This window comes from Pseudophryne corroboree, chromosome 1 (genome assembly GCF_028390025.1).
Source record: "Pseudophryne corroboree isolate aPseCor3 chromosome 1, aPseCor3.hap2, whole genome shotgun sequence".
Lineage (NCBI taxonomy): Eukaryota > Metazoa > Chordata > Amphibia > Anura > Myobatrachidae > Pseudophryne > Pseudophryne corroboree.
The window spans coordinates 131,950,760-131,974,776 of record NC_086444.1 but is presented as its reverse complement, the minus strand read 5'-3'; the positions used below and the strand labels follow the sequence as shown (position 1 = coordinate 131,974,776).

Here is a 24,017-nt window from a genome sequence, read left to right as displayed (position 1 = left end):
GCTCCACTGGGGCAGGGACAGATGAGAAAGGCCAAATATTCTCTGTAAAGCGTTGCGGAACATGTATGTGCTTTATAAATAACTGGTAATAAATAAATAAATGTGTATATAAAATAAACAATGTTTGGACACTTCACATGTTCAATGTGATACGTTATATTTTTATTTCAATTAACTTCTGTTACTAATCTGTTCATTTGTACTTGCGAGTGTTCAACAGAACCCGTAATATCCACACAGACATAATATATTTCAGACTGGCAAGAAAGCACACTGGGATTGCCATCCGAAGAGCAAGAGCCAACTAACAAAATAAAAATCTACATAGATGTAAGATGACACAATATCGGGGAAGCACAGACATCCAACGTGCATTCCTTATTCTTTTCATTTAAGTGTTTATTTAAATGGAGTTTAACACAACTCCTTTCCTGTAGGTACTCTGGTACAAGATGTAAGGGACTCATCAGTATTCCACTGAGTACTAACCTGATTTACTGGCTCATTGAAGTTGGTGATGAGCCCCGCACGCAGTGTCGCTTTCTCCCCATCGGAAAGTGCACTGCAAAGAGGGAGACAGAAGATATGAACACTGAAAAACAAATACACAACGTGAGAATTGCATGCTTTGAAGCATGAAGATATTATAGTGCTCTGCTACAAAAAAGCTAATCAATAAATGCAGGGGAAGCAGTATACCAGCAAAATATGTGGAAGAAATCAGGGAATAATGTTGCACATGGTAAATAAACATTCTACAATAAAATGAGTATTGGATTATGTAGGGACACTAAACAATTGTGGGGAACAGATTTAGAAAAGCAGAGAAGTAAAAGGGAAGCATAAAGGTAGTAAATATGGGCTAACAAATGCAAGACAACACATCCAGTGATTGGGTAGAATTTAGTAAGCAAGGTAGTGGATTTCAAAGCAACAGTGAATCAAAATAATATAATAACAGAATGAGACAGCAAGTGAGAAAATTATGGGGACTAGGTATATAATGTACAGAACAGAGAATATAGAGAGCCAAACAACACAGGTACAACAAATGTACAGTGTGTAACAGTCATGAAACTCATTTGAACAGGGATGCCAGGACTTGGGAATGGAGAGAAATAGGAGGAAAAGTCATCCTGCACCTACCAGGAACTGCAAGAGGGGAAACTGACAAACATTATAGATGAATGACAGAGACCTGCCGGTCCAACAGAGAGAGAGAGAGAGAGAGAGAGAGAGAGAGAGAGAGAGAGAGAGGTCAATCTAAAGGTGTGTACACACGGTAAGATCTTTTCTTCCGATTCTGACTATATAGTCAGAATCGGAAGAAAAGATAGTGCAGATCGCAAGGTGACAGTCACCTTCCGATCCCGACCCGATGCGCAGCCCCGCGCGGTCGGCATCGGCCGAAAAAATAGGCTGTGCAGGCAAGTCAATCTTGACTATCTCTATAGAAGAGATAGTCAGGATTGACACTTAGCCAAAATCGCACAGAACCAGGATCGCAAGCACACTCATTATGTCAATCTCACCGTGTGTACACGGCCAAGAGAGATACCAATCAGAGATAGATGCCAGTCAGAGAGAGCCAGCTGCCCATCAAAATGAGAGAGATGCTACTTTAACAGAGAGAAAGAGAGCTGACAGTCAAACAAAAAGAGACAATGAAAGAGCTGCCAGGCTAAGAGAGTCGACAGTCTAAGAAAGAGCTGACAGTCTAAGAAAGAGCTGACAGTCTAAGAAAGAGCTGACAGTCTAAGAAAGAGCTGACAGTCTAACAGAGAGTGAGGGATGCCAGTCAGAGAGAGAAAGATGACAATCTAACAGAGAGAGAGCTGCCCATCAAAACGAGAGATGCTAATAGAACAGAAAGATAAAGAGAGCTGACAGTCCCATAAAGAGAGCTGCCAATCTAACAGAGAAAGAAATGCCAGTCATACACAGAGAGCTGTTCATCGGGTGGTCTTCAGCATGCCAACACATATTCTCCCTCTTGGGGGTCAACGACCCCCCTGGTGGGAGAATAAATAGCGTGGCGCGCCACCGTGCCCGAAACATGGCGAGCGCAGCGAGCCCACAAGGGGCTCATTAGCGCTCGCCCAGCTGTAGGTATGCCGGCGGTCGGGATCCCGGCGCCGGTATGCTGGCCCCCAGCCACTCATACTACACCCCTGCTCATCAATACGAGAGAAAATGAGAGAAGCTAATCAAACAGAGAGAGCAGCAAGTCTAACAGAGAGAGAGCGGCCAGTCAAACAGAGAGAAGGAAACAGAGAGAATGATAGAGAAGCCAGTCAAACAGAGAGCTGCCAGTCAGAGAGTGATATGCTAATATAACAGAGAGACAGATGCCTGTCAAACAAAAAGCACTGCCAGCCAGCGTGAGAGCTGCCAAACAGAAAGAGATATACCAGTCTAAGATAGAGCCCCCCAGAGAGAAAGAGAGCTGTCAGAGAGAGAGAGAGATGCCAATCTAACAGAGAAAGAGAACCTGTGGGAACCAACGTATCACAAGTGCAGCACTAACGACCTAGGGGATCCGATCTGACGCTCAGGGAAAGCGCATCGGATCAGAAGCACCTCCAAAATGCCGGATTTCACCCGATATATCGGTCCGAATGCCCGAAATTGGATGAAGTCAGGCATTATCGTTCTAGTGCATGGGGCCCTTAACACAGAGAGAGAGAAGCAAGTTTAACAGAAAGACAGAGAGCATACCCATTTCAAAAAAAACATACGACATTGACAGAAAAAGCGACATGTAACAGGGAGGGGCTGCCATTATATAAAAATGGTTTCTAATGATAAATTAGATATGCCACATGTGCAGATTCAATCCAGGCATCCAGATCTGGTCCAAGTGTCCAGTGGTCCAAGATGACCAGAAAGTATACAGATCTGGTCCGGCTTCTAGAGGTAGTATAGGTCAATTTCAAGTATCCAGATATGATAAATATGTCCAGATGGAGTCCAGATACAGCCCAGGCAACCAGACACAGGGCCTAATTAAGACCTGATCATAGCAACAAATTTGTTAGCAGATGGGCAAAACCATGTGCACTGAAGGTGTGGCAGATATAACATGTGCAGAGAGAAGAAGATTTGGGTGGGTTATATTGTTTTTGTGTAGGGTAAATACTGGCTGCTTTATTTTTACACTGCAATTTAGATTTCAGTTTTAACAGACCCCAGCCAAATCTAACTCTCTCTGCACTCTCTCCCCCAGAGAGGAGCTGCAATTATCAGGGAGAAGACTGACAGATACTGAGCGGTTAGAGAAGAGTGTTAAGGAGTTCCAGTTTAAATGTTTAGGTTATTTCTAGATTCAGTGCAAGAGTTCGGAGCAAATACAGCTCTGGTTAAAATGTCTACAAAGTGTCTAGATCAGGTATACGTCCAGAGGAACTCCAAGATTGTCCAGGTATGCACAAAAAGTCCTGGTGTGGTCCAAGTATCCAGAAAAAAAGTGCAAGGGGTAAACCAATGAGTCAATCTTGATTTTCTGGCGATTTACAGTCAATTTTGAAAATCATGAATTTACTAAAAAGTCAAAACAGACTATAAACAGATTTTAGACTACAATAGACCATCAAACAGACCATCAGTACTTTTCCATAGACTTCTATACAGATGTATCCTCATACATCTTGTTTCAATACACCAAGTAGTAGAAGATGCCTGGTGTCAGTGAGCTGACAGGTCCCGTGCAACTCCGTCAGCGTTGGATGCTTTTCTTGCCAAATATGCGTCTTATTCGCATAGCTAGGATGCACAAGCAAACTCTGATTAAAATTATGTGCAGCATGCCTATATTCTGTGTGCGTCTACAGCTGTATCTGCATACGAAATGCTGTTACACTGTTCTCTAGGAAAACAATGTAATGCACCATTTCGTATGCAGTAGCACACAGAATATAGGCATGCCGCGTATCATTTCAATCAGCATAAGCTTTGTGTGCATCCTATTCAACTGTTTTGTGAAGAAGACAAATTTTAATGAAATAAGTCGCACATAAAGGCGCTCAGTACTACCAGGTCACTCCACAGCATCGCGTGACTTGGAGGGCAGTTTATCGTGCAGGGAGGCTAGATGTGGGTGGACACATCTCTACCCATTTCTCATTAACTAACCGTTGGATTGGAAAATTGACCCAAAATCACTGCGAATCTGTACCGAAACAGCGTGGCTCAGACGTCTCTGTTCAGACTAACATGAAGCTTGCCCATTGAGTTACTAAAACTGATGACTATTGAAGGATCTGCGTTTGCGTTGGCAATGCGTACACAGTTGCTGTGCCTTTGCGATGGCACTGGTGGGTGTCTCTGTACGTTTCAGGGCTGCTGGGTTTACTGAATAATTTTACACATCCTCATCATGCACAAATACAGCTGTAATCGCCAGAGTCCGTCAATGACTACAATGGGTCAGGGTGCACTGCATGCGATGATGAGGGACTCTTTATGCACATTTGCAGAATGAGTTCTGCACAGGTGCCCCACCATCAAAGACGTACGAAAAGCAGAATTAGAGGAACCACAGCAGCTTCTTGTATGTGGTATGATTTGTCCAACAGTAAATCAGCAGAAAATAGTAGGTGATTTTTAGTAAATTTGTATGTCTATTTGCAGTGGATTTTGAATGGAACTAACTCGAACTGATTTTAGTCTTTAAAGTGACCACCATTGGCATCTGATTAAAATAGACTTTTAGTAAGTAAGGAGATTTATGGTAGACTTACCATGGTTAAATCTCTTTCTGCGAGGTACACTGGATTCCACAGGGAATACATGGGGGGTGTAGAGATGGATCTTGATCCAGAGGCACCAACAGGCTAAACCTTTAGACTGTCCCAGGATGCATTGCGGGACCTCCTCTATATAACCCCGCCTCCAGGCACTGGAGATCAGTTTTAGTTAACAAGTCCAATGCAGAAACAGGTAAAAGAGAAGGCAGATGTTAGTCACATAGAACCACGTTCTCACAACAGGAGAAGGGACCAGCGGCTAATGCCATACAAAACCCAAAGAAGCTGAGTGCGTCAAGGTGGGTGCACAGTGGAACCCAGTGTTATTTAACTATGGTAAGTCTACCATAAATCTCCTTTTCTGCAGCGGGGTACACTGTGTTCCACAGGGAATACATCGGGGATGTCCTAAAGCAGTTCCTCAAGGGAGGGGACGCACCTTAGCGGGTATGAGAACCCGGCGTCCAAAGGAAGCATCCTGGGAGGCGGAAGTATCAAAGGCATAGAACCTAATAAACGTGTTCACTGAGGACCACGTAGCCGCCTTGCACAATTGTTCTGCGTATGCGCCACGACGAGTCGCCCAAGAGGGTCTAAAAGAGTAGAATGGGCTTTAATAGCAGCAGGAGCTGGGAGTCCAGCCTGCGCATAAGCTTGTGCAATCACCATTCTAATCCATCTGGCAAAGGTTTGCTTATCTGCAGGCCAGTCACGTTTGTGGAAACCAAACAGTACAAAGAGGGTATCTGACCTCCTGATAGAGGCAGTCCTCTCCACATACATACGGAGAGCCCGTACCACATCCAAAGACCGTTCTTTGGAGTGCAAGTCAGAGGAGATGAAGGCCAGAACCACAATCTCTTGATTAAGGTGAAAAGATGACACCACCTTACGTAAATAACCAGGGAGAGTTCTAAGAACTGCATGGTCATGATAAAATATAAAAAAGGTGGGATGAAGGACAAAGCGCCTAAGTCTGATACCCTTCTAGCAGAGGCAAAAGCCAGCAGAAACAGGACCTTGGATGTGAGCGATTTAATGTCCGCTGACTCAAGAGGTTCAAATGGAGACTCTTGCGGGGCATTCAAGACAACAGACAAATCCCATGGAGCCACAGGAGGGACATAGGGAGGCTGAATCTGCAGTACGTCCCGGGTGACTGTATGAACGTCAGGTATAGATGCAATTTTTCTCTGAAACCACACCTACAAGGCAGATATGTGAACCTTGAGGTAGGCCAGACAAAGTCCTAAATCCAGGCCTTGTTGCAAAAAAGCCAGAAGTCTGGAAGTAAAAAATTTGTGAGCAACGTAATTCTTAGCAGCACACCAGGTGAAGTAAGAATTCCAGACCCTATAATAAATCCGTGCAGAAGCCGATCTGCGGGACTTCAGCATAGTTTAGATAAATATCTCGGAGAATCCTTTGGCCCCCAAGAATGAAGCTTCAAAAGCCACGCCGTCAAAGCCAGTCTGGCCAGGTCCGGGTAGATACAAGGGCCCTGAACGAGGTGGTCTGGACATTGAGGAAGTAGAAGAGGACATTCTATCGACAGACCCTGCAGGTCTGAGAACCAATGCCGTCTGGGCCAAGCTGGAGCAACTAGAAGTGTTATTCCTCCTTCTTGTTTGATTTTCCGCAGTACCCTGGGCAGGAGTGACACTGGAGGGAACATGTAGGGCAGCCGATAGTTCCATGTAGGGCAGCCGAAAGTTCCGAAAAAGTCCACGAAGGCTGCTTGAGGTTCCCTTTTTCTTGATCCGAAGACCAAAACCTTGTGATTGTGTCGAGACGCCATTAGGTCTACATCTGGTAGACCCCACTTGTCCACTAGGAGTTGAAAGACTTCCTCATGAAGACTCCACTCTCCGGCGTGCACGTCCTGACGACTGAGGAAATCTGCTTCCCAGTTGAGGACTCCCGGAATGAACACTGCCGACATTGCTGGCAGATGGCGTTCCGCCCAACAAAGGATATTTGACACTTCCATCATTGCCATGCGGCTTCGAGTGCCGCCTTGATGATTTATGTACGCCACCGTGGTGGCGTTGTCTGAATGTATTTGAACAGGCCTGTTCTGTAGCAGAGGCAAGGCAAGAGTCAAAGCAATGAACACTGACCGCAATTCAGGAATATTTATCGGGAGGAGAGATTCCTCCTTGGTCCACCAACCCTGGAGAGAGTGTTGTTCTAGCACCGCGCCCCAACCTCGCAGACTGGCAACTGTAGTCAGTAGAACCCAGTTGGGGTTCCAGAAGGGACGGCCCCTGCTCAACTGTTGGTCCTGTAGCCACCAGCTTAGTGACAGATGAACCTCCGGAGTCAAGGAGACCATTTGAGACCTGATCCGATGAGGCAGACTGTCCCACTTGGAAAGGATTAACCTCTGCAGAGGGTGAGAATGAAATTCAGCGTACACTACTATGTCAACAGTCGACACCATGAGGCCTAGTACTTGAATCGCCGAGTGTATTGACACTCCTGGGTGAGAGAGGAAGCATCTGATCCTGTCCTGAAGCTTCAGGACTTTCTCTGGAGTCAGAAACAGTCTTTGGCTGTGTGTCTCCAGTAGTGCCCCCAGGTGCAACATGCGTCGACCACGGACCAGCGAGGACTTCTTCCAGTTGACTAGCCACCCGTGGGCTTGTAGGAAGCGTACCGTCAGTTGCAAATGACTGAGGAGGACATCATGGGAGTCCGCCAGGATCAGCAAGTCGTCCAGGATCCTGATTCTCTGATGACGTAGATGAGCCTTCATCACAGCCATAACCTTAGTGAAGATCCGAGGGGCTGTGGCCAGTCCAAACGGCAGAGCCTGGAACTGATAGTGAAGGTTGCCAATAGCAAACCGCAGATATTGCTGATGCGATATGGCAATAGGTATATGCAGATTAGCATCTTGTATGTCCAGGGATACCATATACTGTAATCTCCGAGTTCCGTGGCCAGTACAATCGAGCACAGCGTTTCCATACGGACACTCTCACAAATTTGGACACTCTCACAAATTTGTTCAGTGATTTGAGGTTGAGTATAGGCCGGAAAGACCCATTGGGTTTCGGGACTAGAAACAGGGTCGAGTAGTATCCTCCACCTCTCTGGAACAGGGGTACCGGCACTACCATTCCTGTATCCAGGAGGGAATGCACAACCAGGTGTAGAGCTTGCGCCTTCAATGAATCCAAAGTAATAACCATTGTGCAGAACTGGCAAGCGGGACGTCTCTTGAAAGAGACTGCTTACCCGCGAGAGACGACTTCTCGCACCCATGCGCCGGAAGTGGTCTTTAACCAGACCTGGGTGAATTGCAGAAGTCGGCCTCCCACCCTGGGGTCCCCCAGGGGAGGCACACCCCGTCATGCAGCAGGCTTGTCTTGTTTGGAAGCAGGCTGACGGGCAGCCCAGGATTGTTTTGCTTTGGGCTTAGTGGTTTTGGGAGCACAAGCTTGTCTCGGGTATGCCTGACCTTTTGCTTTCCCTGTAGGTCGAAAGGAACGAAAAGTGGTACTCTTTGCGTTCTGTGCAGAAGGGTTAGTATTCGGGAGAAATGCAGTCTTAGCATCCGCTAAGTCAGTCACAATGTTATTCAGATCTTCCGCAAACAGGATGTCTCCCTTGAGAGGGAGTACCTCCATGGTCTTTTTGGAGTCCAGCTCCAACTTCCATTACCTCAACTACAGAATACGGCGAGCCAGGATGGACGTAGTCGACGCCTTGGCCGCCATTTCACCTGCCTCAGAGGACGCCTCCTGACTGTATTGGGAGGCTGTGGTAATATGAGACAGATATTGTCTAGCTGTGTCTGATACATCCTGAGGCAGCTCATCTTCAATTGCCTAAACCCATGCTTCAATTCCTTTTGCGGCCCAGGAAGCTGCTATAGTGGGTCTATGTACAGCACCTGTAAGGGAGTAAATAGACTTCAGGCATCCCTCTACACGCTTATCTGTCAGTTCCTTCAAGGAGGTGACAGTGGTGACCGGCAGAGTAGATGACACCACAAGATGGGTGTCATTAGAATCCACCGGCGGTGAAATTTCCCACTTATTACACAACTCAACAGGGAGAGGATAACGAGCTAGCATCTTTTTAGACGGGGAGAATTTCTTTCCTGACGAAGACCAGGGTTCCTGACGTATATCTACTAAATAGTCAGAATGCGGTAAGACTACTTTAGATACCTTCTGATGTTTAAACTTATCAGGTTTCTTAGACGCAGTAGTGGGATCTACATCATCATGGATTTGTAGCATTAGCTTAATAGCCTCAACAAGGTCAGGGACATCAACCTGAGTTGTAGGTTCCTCGTTAGAAGCAACTGTATCAGTGTCTGACGGGTCAGCATATTCCCTATTCTCATCAGAGGAATCATCTGAGATATTAGTGGATTGTGAGGAGGAAGCGGCCCGCTTAGATGACCCCCTGACACCAGAGTGACGTGGGGTAGGTTTCTGTCTAACCAAAGACTGATTTAATTGCTACAGCTGGGTAGACAAAGAATCAGCTCAGGGCGGATTTACCACAGGGACAATATGAGACTACAATGGCACAGGAAGTCCCATAGGGGGCGCAAGGCGTGTCACAAGCGTATTGAGCATAGCTGAGAATGCCGCCCAAGGTGGCTCCTGATTGGCTGCAGGAGCTGCGGGCTGACTGGGAGATGTATGGCACATATTACATAGGCCATCATTTAAAGCAAATCCCTGGCGCATGCGCTCCATGATATAGAAGCGTCTGTGGATTTCCCGCCCTTTGTGTTAGACATTTTAGCGAATGTAACCGCAGAGCGTATGAGTACGATACAGACAGAGTACACTACCTGCAAATAAATCCCCTAGTGTGTGACAGTGCACACAGTACACAATACCAGCGTCTTAATCCGGTACTATGTGACTGCATACACAGTACACAACACCAGCAAATAAATCTGGCAGTATGTGACTGAGTACCCAATAGAATACACTTGACAGTAAATATTGAGCAGCACTACATAAGAGACCCTGACGCACCTGGGGTGGGGTGGGGGGGGGGGGGTCATTCCAAGTTAATCGTAGGTGTGCCAAATTTAGCCATCTTTCCTGACATGTTGGGGGACGCCCAGCACAGGGCTAATCCGCCCAGCATGTCAGTCAGCCCCCCTCCCCAACCCCCCCCCCCCCCCCCCGCAGAAGTGCAAAGGCATCGCACAGCGGCGATGCCTTTGCACTTCAAGAGTAGCTCCCTGCCAGCGCAGCTTTAGCGTGCTAGCCGGGAGCTACTCATCGCTCCCCGGCCCGCATCGGCTGCGTGTGACGTCACGCAGCCCCCCCCCCCCATTCCCACGAAACGGCAGCCAAACGCCGCCGTTCCGCCCACACGCGCCCAGAGATCGCCTCTGCCTGTCAATCAGGCAGAGGCAATCACATCCCTGCTATGGCCTTCAGCCGTCTTTCATGCGCCGGCGCACTACGGCTCCGGCGCATGCGCAGTAGGGACCCATTCGCTCTGCTGCATTAAAAAGCAGCGAGCGAACGGGTCAGAATGACCCCCTTAGTCCTTTAGGGTATAGAATGCAGTGATAGATATAGCTGTAATACACTGTAATGAAATCCACACAGCAGATACAGGCACACACAGTCACAGTGACAATGCAGATAATTATTTTAGTCAGACAATAAAACTGCACTGGACTAGTAAATTTTAAATATATATATATATATATATATATATATATATATATATATAAAACAATGCACGCACGGTCTGAGACCGGATGTATATGTCAGAATACTCGTACAATATGTTCTGGCATTCTGGTAATGGCACACTTGTTCTTGACATGTAGAATACTGAAGTGTCTGTAATATCACAGCGCTGATGTACAAGTGGATTTACAGAAGGAGACCTTGACCCGCAGTCCCGGAGACCAGTCACAGCTAATTATAGAAGATGACGTCCAGCGTCTCAGTCGGGGAGTAAGGGAGAGAGTGAGGCAGCTCCAGGGCGGAAACACCAGCAGTAGATGGCGTCCGGAGCTGGGGGAAGGGCTACAGGTCAAGCGCCTTATTCCTTATGCTGGTCCTCACCACCATGTAGTGTGGAGCCTTATTAAACAGAATAGTTTACTATCCGACCTGTGCTCCCCTGCCCTGGTGGATAAAGTGGGGTCCCTGCTCGGCCACAGTGTCCACGCCAGCGACACAGTCCGTCTCCTAAGACCGTGACCAGAACACGATTTAATGGCGGGTCCCGCCTGGGGGACTCTTTTACCTCCTCCCTTAGTAGCAGCCACGCGATCCAGGAGAGCGTCTGCGGTGGTGTGCATAAGAACCAAGGCGTCTCCGCCGCAAGTACCCGGGAACAGAGCCGCGGGAGTATGCGACGCCGCTGGGGAGGTGATGGCGCTGCAGCACAGTATGTCACACTGACATATGAAGTGCTGCAGCCCTTGAAGTCTCCTAAAAAATAAGAATTTACTTACCGATAATTCTATTTCTCATAGTCCGTAGTGGATGCTGGGAACTCCGTAAGGACCATGGGGAATAGCGGCTCCGCAGGAGACTGGGCACAAAAGTAAAAGCTTTATGACTAGCTGGTGTGCACTGGCTCCTCCCCCTATGACCCTCCTCCAAGCCTCAGTTAGGATACTGTGCCCGGACGAGCGTACATAATAAGGAAGGATCTTGAATCCCGGGTAAGACTCATACCAGCCACACCAATCACACCGTACAACTTGTGATCTGAACCCAGTTAACAGTATGATAAACGTAGGAGCCTCTGAAAAGATGGCTCACAACAATAAACAACCCGATTTTTGTAATAACTACTATATACAAGTATTGCAGACAATCCGCACTTGGGATGGGCGCCCAGCATCCACTACGGACTATGAGAAATAGAATTATCGGTAAGTAAATTCTTATTTTCTCTGACGTCCTAGTGGATGCTGGGAACTCCGTAAGGACCATGGGGATTATACCAAAGCTCCCAAACGGGCGGGAGAGTGCGGATGACTCTGCAGCACCGAATGAAAGAACTCCAGGTCCTCCTCAGCCAGGGTATCGAATTTGTAAAATTTAGCAAACGTGTTTGCCCCTGACCAAGTAGCTGCTCGGCAAAGTTGTAAAGCCGAGACCCCTCGGGCAGCCGCCCAAGATGAGCCCACCTTCCTTGTGGAATGGGCTTTTACAGATTTTGGCTGTGGCAGGCCTGCCACAGAATGTGCAAGCTGAATCGTACTACAAATCCAACGAGCAATCGTCTGCTTAGAAGCAGGAGCACCCAGCTTGTTGGGTGCATACAGGATAAACAGCGAGTCAGATTTTCTGACTCCAGCCGTCCTGGAAACATATATTTTCAGGGCCATGACTACGTCCAGCAACTTGGAGTCCTCCAAGTCCCTAGTAGCCGCAGGCACCACAATAGGCTGGTTCATGTGAAACGCTGAAACCACCTTAGGCAGAAATTGAGGGCGAGTCCTCAGTTCTGCCCTGTCTGAATGAAAAATTAGGTAAGGGCTTTTATATGATAAAGCCGCCAATTCTGAGACACGCCTGGCTGAAGCCAGGGCTAACAGCATGACCACTTTCCATGTGAGATATTTTAATTCCACAGTGGTGAGTGGTTCAAACCAATGTGACTTTAGGAGACTCAACACTACATTGAGATCCCAAGGTGCCACTGGAGGCACAAAAGGAGGCTGTATATGCAGTACCCCTTTGACAAACGTCTGAACTTCAGGCACTGAATCCAGTTCTTTTTGGAAGAATATTGACAGGGCCGAAATTTGAACCTTAATGGACCCTAATTTTAGGCCCATAGATAGTCCTGTTTGCAGGAAATGCAGGAAACGACCCAGTTGAAATTCCTCTGTAGGGGCCTTCTTGGCCTCACACCACGCAACATATTTTCGCCAAATGCGGTAATAATGTTTCGCGGTTACATCCTTCCTGGCCTTGATCAGGGTAGGGATGACTTCATCTGGAATGCCTTTTTCCTTCAGGATCCGGCGTTCAACCTCCATGCCGTCAAACGCAGCCGCGGTAAGTCTTGGAACAGACAAGGTCCCTGCTGGAGCAGGTCCTTTCTTAGAGGTAGAGGCCACGGGTCCTCCGTGAGCATCTCTTGGAGTTCCGGGTACCAAGTCCTCCTTGGCCAATCCGGAGCCACGAGTATAGTTCTTACTCCTCTCCTTCTTATAATTCTCAATACTTTGGGTATGAGAGGCAGAGGAGGGAACACATACACTTACTGGTACACCCACGGTGTTACCAGAGCGTCCACCGCTATCGCCTGAGGGTCCCTTGACCTGGCGCAATATCTGTCTAGTTTCTTGTTGAGACGAGACGCCATCATGTCCACCTTTGGTTTTTCCCAACGGTTTACAATCACGTGGAAGACTTCTGGGTGAAGTCCCCACTCCCCCGGGTGGAGGTCGTGTCTGCGGAGGAAGTCTGCTTCCCAGTTGTCCACTCCCGGAATGAACACCGCTGACAGTGCTGTCACATAATTTTCCGCCCAGCGAAGAATTCTTGCAGCTTCTGCCATTGCCCTCCTGCTTCTTGTGCCGCCCTGTCTGTTTACGTGGGCGACTGCCGTGATGTTGTCCGATTGGATCAATACCGACTGACCCTGAAGCAGAGGCCTTGCTTGACTTAGGGCATTGTAAATTGCCCTTAGTTCCAGGATATTTATGTGAAGAGACATTTCCAGGCTTGACCACAAGCCCTGGAAATTTCTTCCCTGTGTGACTGCTCCCCAGCCTCTCAGGCTGGCATCCGTGGTCACCAGAATCCAGTCCTGAATGCCGAATCTGCGGCCCTCTAGAAGATGAGCACTCTGCAACCACCACAGGAGAGACACCCTTGTCCTTGGAGATAGGGTTATCCGCTGATGCATCTGAAGATGCGATCCGGACCATTTGTCCAGCAGATCCCACTGAAAAGTTCTTGCATGGAATCTTCCGAATGGAATCGCTTCGTAAGAAGCCACCATCTTTCCCAGGACCCTTGTGCATTGATGCACTGACACTTGTCCTTGGTTTCAGGAGGTTCCTGACTAGCTCGGATAACTCCCTGGCCTTCTCCTCCGGGAGAAGCACCTTTTTCTGGACTGTGTCCAGAATCATCCCTAGGAACAGTAGACGTGTTGTTGGAATCAGCTGCGATTTTGGAATATTTAGAATCCACCCGTGCTGACGTAGCACTACCTGAGATAGTGCTACTCCGACCTCTAACTGTTCCCTGGACCTTGCCCTTATCAGGAGATCGTCCAAGTAAGGGATAATTAAGACGCCTTTTCTTCGAAGAAGAATCATCATTTCGGCCATTACCTTGGTAAAGACCCGTGGTGCCGTGGACAATCCAAACGGCAGCGTCTGAAACTGATAATGACAGTTTTGTACCACAAACCTGAGGTACCCTTGGTGAGAAGGGTAGATTGGGACATGGAGATAAGCATCTTTGATGTCCAGAGACACCATATAGTCCCCTTCTTCCAGGTTCGCTATCACTGCTCTGAGTGACTCCATCTTGAATTTGAACCTTTTTATGTAAGTGTTCAATGATTTCAGATTTAAAATCGGTCTCACCGAGCCGTCCGGCTTCGGTACCACAAACAGCGTGGAGTAATACCCCTTTCCCTGTTGTAGGAGGGGTACCTTGATTATCACCTGCTGGGAATACAGCTTGTGAATAGCTTCCAGTACTGCCTCCCTGTCGGAGGGAGACATTGGTAGAGCAGACTTCAGGAACCGGCGAGGGGGAGACGTCTCGAATTCCAATTTGTACCCCTGTGATACTACCTGCAGGATCCAGGGGTCCACTTGCGAGTGAGCCCACTGCGCGTTGAAATTCTTGAGACGGGCCCCCACCGTGCCTGAGTCCGCTTGTAAAGCCCCAGCGTCATGCTGAAGACTTGGCAGAAGCGGGGGAGGGCTTCTGATCCTGGGAAGAGGCTGCCTGCTGCAGTCTTTTTCCCCTTCCTCTGCCCCGGGGCAGAAATGAGTGGCCTTTTGCCCGCTTGCCCTTATGGGGACGAAAGGACTGAGTTTGAAAAGACGGTGTCTTTTTCTGCTGAGAGGTGACCTGGGGTAAAAAGGTGGATTTCCCAGCCGTCGCCGTGGCCACCAGGTCCGATAGACCGACCCCAAATAACTCCTCCCCTTTATACGGCAAAACTTCCATATGCCGTTTGGAATCCGCATCACCTGACCACTGTCGTGTCCATAAACTTCTTCTGGCAGAAATGGACAGCGCACTTACTCTTGATGCCAGGGTGCAAATATCCCTCTGTGCATCTCGCATATATAGTAATGCATCCTTTAAATGCTCTATAGTCAATAATATACTGTCCCTATCCAGGGTATCAATATTTTCAGTCAGGGAATCCGACCAAGCCACTCCAGCGCTGCACATCCAGGCTGAGGCGATTGCTGGTCGTAGTATAACACCAGTATGTGTGTATATACCCTTTAGGATATTTTCCAGCTTTCTATCAGCTGGTTCCTTGAGGGCGGCCGTATCAGGAGACGGCAACGCCACTTGTTTTGATAAGCGTGTGAGCGCCTTATCTACCCTAGGGGGTGTTTCCCAATGCGCCCTAACCTCTGGCGGGAAAGGGTATAATGCCAATAATTTATTAGAAATCAGCAGTTTTTTATCGGGGGAAACCCACGCTTTGTCACACACCTCATTTAATTCATCTAATTCAGGAAAAACTATGGGTAGTTTTTTCACACCCCACATAATACCCCTTTTTGTGGTACTTGTAGTCTCAGAAATGTTCAAAGCCTCCTTCATTGCCGTGATCATGTAACGTGTGGCCCTACTGGACATTACGTTTGTCTCGTCACCGTCGCCGCTGGAGTCATCACGTAATTCCTTCCATACGACCATCCAGTCAGGTGTCGACTCCCTAGGGGGTGACATCACTATTACAGGCAATTGCTCCGCCTCCACATCATTTTCCTCCTCATACATGTCGACACAATCGTACCGACACACAGCACACACACAGGGAATGCTCTGATAGAGGACAGGACCCCACGAGCCCTTTGGGGAGACAGAGGGAGAGTTTGCCAGCACACACCAGAGCGCTATATATATACAGGGATAACCTTATATAAGTGTTTCTCCCTTCTATAGCTGCTGTATTTGTATTATCTGCCAATTAGTGCCCCCCCTCTCTTGTTTTACCCTGATTCTGTAGCAGGACTGCAGGGGAGAGTCAGGGAGCCGTCCTTCCAGCGGAGCTGTGAGGGAAAATGGCGCTTGTGTGCTGAGGAGATAGGCTCCGCCCCCTTTTCGGCGGCCTTTTCTCCCGCTTTTTTTAGGAAAACTGGCAGGGGTTAAATGCATCCATATAGCCCAGGAGCTATATGTGATGCATTTCTTTAGCCATATAAGGTTTAAAACGTGTTTTATTGCGTCTCAGGGCGCTCCCCCCCAGCGCCCTGCACCCTCAGTGACCGGAGTGTGAAGTGTGCTGAGAGCAATGGCGCACAGCTGCAGTGCTGTGCGCTACCTTATTGAAGACAGGAACGTCTTCTGCCGCCGATTTTTCCGGACCTCTTCGCTCTTCAGGCTCTGTAAGGGGGCCGGCGGCGCGGCTCCGGGACCCATCCAAGCTGAGCCTGTGATCGTCCCTCTGGAGCTAATGTCCAGTAGCCAAGAAGCCCAATCCACTCTGCATGCAGGTGAGTTCGCTTCTTCTCCCCTTAGTCCCACGATGCAGTGAGCCTGTTGCCAGCAGGTCTCATTGAAAATAAAAATAAGAATTTGCTTACCGATAATTCTATTTCTCGGAGTCCGTAGTGGATGCTGGGGTTCCTGAAAGGACCATGGGGAATAGCGGCTCCGCAGGAGACAGGGCACAAAAAGTAAAGCTTTAGGATCAGGTGGTGTGCACTGGCTCCTCCCCCTATGACCCTCCTCCAAGCCTCAGTTAGGATACTGTGCCCGGACGAGCGTACACAATAAGGAAGGATTTTGAATCCCGGGTAAGACTCATACCAGCCACACCAATCACACTGTACAACCTGTGATCTGAACCCAGTTAACAGTATGATAACAGCGGAGCCTCTGAAAAGATGGCTCACAACAATAATAACCCGATTTTTGTAACTATGTACAAGTATTGCAGATAATCCGCACTTGGGATGGGCGCCCAGCATCCACTACGGACTCCGAGAAATAGAATTATCGGTAAGCAAATTCTTATTTTCTCTATCGTCCTAGTGGATGCTGGGGTTCCTGAAAGGACCATGGGGATAATACCAAAGCTCCCAAACGGGTGGGGGAGAGTGCGGATGACTCTGCAGCACCGAATGAGAGAACTCCAGGTCCTCCTTAGCCAGGGTATCAAATTTGTAGGATTTTACCAACGTGTTTGCCCCTGACTAAATAGCCGCTCGGCAAAGTTGTAAAGCCGAGACCCCTCGGGCAGCCGCCCAAGATAAGCCCACCTTCCTTGTGGAATGGGCATTTACATATTTTGGCTGTGGCAGGCCTGCCACAGAATGTGCAAGCTGAATTGTATTACACATCCAACTAGCAATAGTCTGCTTAGAAGCAAGAGCACCCAGTTTGTTGGGTGCATACAGGATAACAGCAAGTCAGTTTTCCTGACTCCAGCCATCCTGGAACCTATATTTACAGGGCCCTGACAACATCTAGCAACCTGGAGTCCTCCAAGTCCCTAGTAGGCGCAAGGCACCAAAATAAGCTGGTTCAGGTGAAACACTGACACCACCTTAGGGAGAGAACTGGGGACGAGTCCGCAGCTCTGCCCTGTCCAAATGGACAACCAGATATGGGCTTTTTTGAGAAAAAAAACACCAATTTGACACTCGCCTGGTCCAGGCCAGGGCCAAGAGCATGGTCACTTTTCATGTGAGATGCTTCAAATCCACAGATTTGACTGGTTTTAAACCAATGTGATTTGAGGAATCCCAGAACTACGTTGAGATCCCACAGTGCCACTGGAGGCACAAAAGGGGGTTGTATATGCAATACTCCCTTGACAAACTTCTGGACTTCAGGAACTGAAGCCACTTCTTTCTGGAAGAAAATCGACAGGGCCGAAATTTGAACCTTAATGGACCCCAATTTGAGGCCCATAGACACTCCTGTTTGCAGGAAATGCAGGAATCGACCGAGTTGAAATTTCTTCATGGGACCTTTCTGGCCTCACACCACGCAACATATTTTTGCCACATGTGGTGATAATGTTGTGCGGTCACCTCCTTTCTGGCTTTGACCAGGGTAGGAATGACCTCTTCCGGAATGCCTTTTTCCCTTAGGATCCGGCGTTCCACCGCCATGCCGTCAAACGCAGCTGCGGTAAGTCTTGGAACAGACATGGTACTTGCTGAAACAAGTCCCTTCTTAGTGGCAGAGGCCATAAGTCCTCTGTGAGCATCTCTTGAAGTTCCGGGTACCAAGTCCTTCTTGGCCAATCCGGAGCCATGAGTATAGTTCTTACTCCTCTACGTCTTATAAGTCTCAGTACCTTAGGTATGAGAAGCAGAGGATGGAACACATACACCGACTGGTACATCCATGGTGTTACCAGAACGTCCACAGCTATTGCCTGAGGGTCTCTTAACCTGGCGCAATACCTGTCCCGTTTTTTGTTCAGACGGGACGCCATCATGTCCACCTTTGGTATTTCCCAATATTTCCCAACGGTTTACAATCATGTGGAAAACTTCCCGATGAAGTTTCCACTCTGCCGGGTGGAGGTCGTGCCTGCTGAGGAAGTCTGCTTCCCAGTTTCCATTCCCGGAATGAAACACTGCTGACAGTGCTATCACATGATTTTCCGCCCAGCGAAAAGTCCTTGCAGTTTTTGCCATTGCCCTCCTGCTTCTTGTGCCGCCCTGTCTATTTACGTGGGCGACTGCCGTGATGTTTTTCCCACTGGATCAATACCGGCTGACCTTGAAGCAGAGGTCTTGCTAAGCTTAGAGTATTATAAATTTACCCTTAGCTCCAGTATATTTATGTGGAGAAAAGTCTCCAGACTTGATCACACTCCCTGGAAATGTTTTCCTTGTGTGACTGCTCTTCAGCCTCTCGGGCTGGCCTCCGTGGTCACCAGCATCCAATCCTGAATGCCGAATCTGCGGCCCTCTAGAAGATGAGCACTCTGTAACCACCACAGGAGAGACACCCTTGTCCTTGGATATAGGGTTATCCGCTGATGCATCTGAAGATGCGATCCGGACCATTTGTCCAGCAGATCCCACTGAAAAATTCTTGCGTGAAATCTGCCGAATGGAATTGCTTCGTAGGAAGTCACCATCTTTACCAGGACCCTTGTGCAATGATGCACTGATTTTAGGAGGTTCCTGACTAGCTCGGATAACTCCCTGGCTTTCTCTTCCGGGAGAAACACCTTTTTCTGGACTGTGTCCAGAATCATCCCTAGGCACAGCAGACTTGTCGTCGGGATCAGCTGCGATTTTGGAATATTTAGAATCCACCCGTGCTGTTGTAGCAGTATCCGAGATAGTGCTACTCCGACCTCCAACTGTTCCCTGGACTTTGCCCTTATCAGGAGATCGTCCAAGTAAGGGATAATTAAGACGCCTTTTCTTCGAAGAAGAATCATCATTTCGGCCATTACCTTGGTAAAGACCCGGGGTGCCGTGGACAATCCAAACGGCAGCGTCTGAAACTGATAGTGACAGTTCTGTACCACGAACCTGAGGTACCCTTAGTGAGAAGGGCAAATTTTGGACATGGAGGTAAGCATCCCTGATGTCTCGGGACACTATATAGTCCCCTTCTTCCTGGTTCGTTATCACTGCTCTGAGTGACTCCATCTTGATTTGAACCTTTGTAAGTGTTCAAATTTTTTAGATTTAGAATAGGTCTCACCTAGCCTTCTGGCTTCAGTACCACAATATAATGTGGAATAATACCCCTTTTCTTGTTGTAGGAGGGGTAATTTGATTATCACCTGCTGGGAATACAGCTTGTGAATTGTTTCCCATACTGCCTCCTTGTCGGAGGGAGACCTTGGTAAACCAGACTTCAGGAGCCTGCGAAGGGGAAACGTCTCGACATTCCAATCTGTACCCCTGGGATACTACATGTAGGATCCAGTGGTCCTGTACGGTCCCAGCGTCATGCTGAGAGCTTGGCAGAAGCGGTGGAACGCTTCTGTTCCTGGGAATGGGCTGCCTGCTGCAGTCTTCTTCCCTTTCCTCTATCCCTGGTCAGATATGACTCTTATAGGGACGAAAGGACTGAGGCTGAAAAGACGGTGTCTTTTTCTGCAGAGATGTGACTTAGGGTAAAAACGGTGGATTTTCTAGCAGTTGCCGTGGCCACCAGGTCCGATGGACCGACCCCAAATAACTCCTCTTCCTTTATACGGCAATACACCTTTGTGCCGTTTGGAATCTGCATCACCTGACCACTGTCGTGTCCATAAACATCTTCTGGCAGATATGGACATCGCACTTACTCTTGATGCCAGAGTGCAAATATCCCTCTGTGCATCTCGCATATATAGAAAATGCATCCTTTAAATGCTCTATAGTCAATAAAATACTGTCCCTGTCAAGGGTATCAATATTTTTAGTCAGGGACTCCGACCAAGCCACCCCAGCTCTGCACATCCAGGCTGAGGCGATCGCTGGTCGCAGTATAACACCAGTATGTGTGTATATACTTTTTATGATATTTTCCAGCCTCCTGTCAGCTGGCTCCTTGAGGACGGCCCTATCTATAGACGGTACCGCCACTTGTTTTGATAAGCGTGTGAGCGCCTTATCCACCCTAAGGGGTGTTTCCCAACGCGCCCTAACTTCTGGCGGGAAAGGGTATACCGCCCATAATTTTCTATCGGGGGGAACCCACGCATCATCACACACTTCATTTAATTTATCTGATTCAGGAAAAACTACGGTAGTTTTTTCACATCCCACATAATACCCTCTTTTGTGGTACTTGTAGTATCAGAAATATGTAACACCTCCTTCATTGCCCTTAACGTGTGGCCCTAATAAGGAATACGTTTGTTTATTCACCGTCGACACTGGATTCAGTGTCCGTGTCTGTGTCGACCGACTAAAGTAAACGGGCGTTTTAAAACCCCTGACGGTGTTTCTGAGACGTCTGGACCGGTACTAATTGTTTGTCGGCCGTCTCATGTCGTCAACCGACCTTGCAGCGTGTTGACATTATCACGTAATTCCCTAAATAAGCCATCCATTCCGGTGTCGACTCCCTAGAGAGTGACATCACCATTACAGGCAATTGCTCCGCCTCCTCACCAACATCGTCCTCATACATGTCGACACACACGTACCGACACACAGCACACACACAGGGAATGCTCTGATAGAGGACAGGACCCACTAGCCCTTTGGAGAGACAGAGGGAGAGTTTGCCAGCACACACCAAAAACGCTATAATTATATAGGGACAACCTTATATAAGTGTTTTCCCTTATAGCATCTTTTATATATTTCTAACGCCAAATTTGTGCCCCCCCTCTCTGTTTTAACCCTGTTTCTGTAGTGCAGTGCAGGGGAGAGCCTGGGAGCCTTCCCTCCAGCCTTTCTGTGAGGGAAAATGGCGCTGTGTGCTGAGGAGATAGGCCCCGCCCCTTTTTCGGCGGGCTCGTCTCCCGCTCTTTAATGGATTCTGGCAGGGGTTAAATATCTCCATATAGCCCCCGGAGGCTATATGTGAGGTATTTTTAGCCAAAAAAGGTTTTCATTTGCCTCCCAGGGCGCCCCCCTCCCAGCGCCCTGCACCCTCAGTGACTGCCGTGTGAAGTGTGCTGAGAGGAAAATGGCGCACAGCTGCAGTGCTGTGCGCTACCTTAAGAAGACTGAGGAGTCTTCTGCCGCCGATTCTGGACCTCTTCTTGTTTCAGCATCTGCAAGGGGGCCGGCGGCGAGGCTCCGGTGACCATCCAGGCTGTACCTGTGATCGTCCCTCTGGAGCTAATGTCCAGTAGCCAAGAAGCCAATCCATCCTGCACGCAGGTGAGTTCACTTCTTCTCCCCTAAGTCCCTCGTTGCAGTGATCCTGTTGCCAGCAGGACTCACTGTAAAATAAAAAACCTAAGCTAAACTTTTCTAAGCAGCTCTTTAGGAGAGCCACCTAGATTGCACCCTTCTCGGCCGGGCACAAAAATCTAACTGAGGCTTGGAGGAGGGTCATAGGGGGAGGAGCCAGTGCACACCACCTGATCCTAAAGCTTTACTTTTTGTGCCCTGTCTCCTGCGGAGCCGCTATTCCCCATGGTCCTTTCAGGAACCCCAGCATCCACTAGGACGATAGAGAAAAACCTATTTAAACTTTTACTCTAAGCAGCTCAGGAGAGCTACCTAGCATGCACCCTTCTCGGCCGGGCACAAAAATCTAACTGAGGCTTGGAGGAGGGTCATAGGGGGAGGAGCCAGTGCACACCAGCTAGTCATAAAGCTTTTACTTTTGTGCCCAGTCTCCTGCGGAGCCGCTATTCCCCATGGTCCTTACGGAGTTCCCAGCATCCACTAGGACGTCAGAGAAAAAAGCTTTTCCAGGGCTGCCTAGCGCAGCCCCCCTGTTAAGTGACCTGCTTCATGCAGGCACCAACTCTAAAACTGAGCTCCAGTGCTTGGAGGTGGGGTTATATAGAGGAGGCACCGCAATGCATCCTGGGACAGTCTAAAGCTTTAGCCTGTTGGTGCCTCTGGATCAAGATCCATCTGTACACCCCGATGTATTCACTGTGGAACACAGTGTATCCCGCTGCAGAAATAAAATGTTGGCCCTGAAATACCCTGTTAATCCTTAGTTCATTACCCCTAGGTCTGGTCACGGTGTCCAGAAAGAATCCAAGCATACAAAGAGAGTCCAAAATTTACCCAGGTGTCCAGAAAGAAACAAAGGGGCTTATTCAGAGATGAACGCAGATGGCTGCATACGCAGCCAGATCCGCGTTCATCTCGGCACATGCTGAGGGCAGTCCAGCACAGGGCAAGGCCGCCTAGCATGGTTAGGGCCACTTTCCGATACATTCGCAATGTAATTGTGTAGGCATCGGATCTAAGGTTGAAAGGTTGGTTGACCCCTGGCCAGGTGGTCGGCGGGCATTTTTTTTTTTTCGGACTGGGTACGTGTGACATCACACAGCTGCACCAAAAACGGTTCCAGCCTGCCCCAGTTTTTCGCAGCACCGCCCCCGCAACGGCCTCTTCTGTCAATCACAATGCGGTCGCATCCATCGTTGGTTAACTCTCTTCAAGAGAGTGAAACATATTGTTCTCAAAATTATTTTCATCACAAAAGGTAGATCCTTAAGGTTGCGATGCTACAGCCATCATAGTGATATTTAGTACTGTTATACAGGTATACAGGTCGGGTATCCGTTATCCGGATACCCAAAAACCGAAATATTTAGAAAACCATAATATTTTGGCCTGCAGTGATGTCAGGACGCGGCCGGCGTAATGACATCACTGGAGTCCGCGGCCAATCACAGACAGGTGGGAGAGTGGCTTTGCAGCCATTCCCTCATCATCCTTGCTGCCAGGAACTGCTGCAGACATGACACCCCAGCACACCCTTACCCCCGCTGATGTGCTGTACCCGCTGCGCACCCAACTTGCAAAATGCACCAGACCCGCCATGGAGTCCTGGGTCACCCTGCTGACGCTCTGTACCCACTACGGACCCTGGGACCCATCCGGATACCAGGTATTCTGTTATCCAAAAAAATCCCATATCCGGAAATGCTCCTGGTCCCAAGCATTCCGGATATGGGATACACAACCTGTACTGGACTAATAGAAATTCTATAATTTTCTCTCCTTGTTATCATTACTGCGTGAATTTTCTTACTGTAAGCTAGTTTAGGATGTATGCCTTTAAGTCTAAGGGGGTATTCAATTACCACCGAAAATGTTTTATCCATGAAAAACAGGGGTTTTTTTCACAATTTCTTTTTTCACATTTGCGCCTTTTTTTTCCTTATCCAATTACCGTATATCCCATTTTTTTGAGACAAAATTTTTTTTTTTTTTAAAGTTCCCAAACCTGTTTTTTTTTTTTGCGAAAGACAAAAAACAACACCGGGACTCTATGGGCTGGTTATCGGGGATTTTGTCTGCGCACCTGAAACAAGCGAAACAAAAATAAGATTTTAAAACTATCGGTAAATCTTTTTCTCCTAGTCCGTAGAGGATGCTGGGGACTCCGTAAGGACCATGGGGAATAGACGGGCTCCGCAGGAGACATGGGCACTAAAAAGAACTTTAGATATGGGTGTGCACTGGCTCCTCCCTCT

At 48.3% G+C, this 24,017-nt stretch overlaps 1 protein-coding gene across 7 annotated transcripts in view; it reads right to left on the bottom strand.

The window, feature by feature from the left end:
- The window catches only part of IPO11 (importin 11), a 1,123,558-nt gene that overhangs the window by 911,478 nt on the left and 188,063 nt on the right, over positions 1-24,017 (bottom strand). For all 7 annotated transcript variants that reach the window (XM_063963049.1, XM_063963036.1, XM_063963028.1 and 4 more), the window contains exon 4: positions 490-562. In XM_063963049.1, the coding sequence (XP_063819119.1) occupies positions 490-562 (73 nt within the window). The remainder of the gene's footprint in view (positions 1-489; positions 563-24,017) is intronic.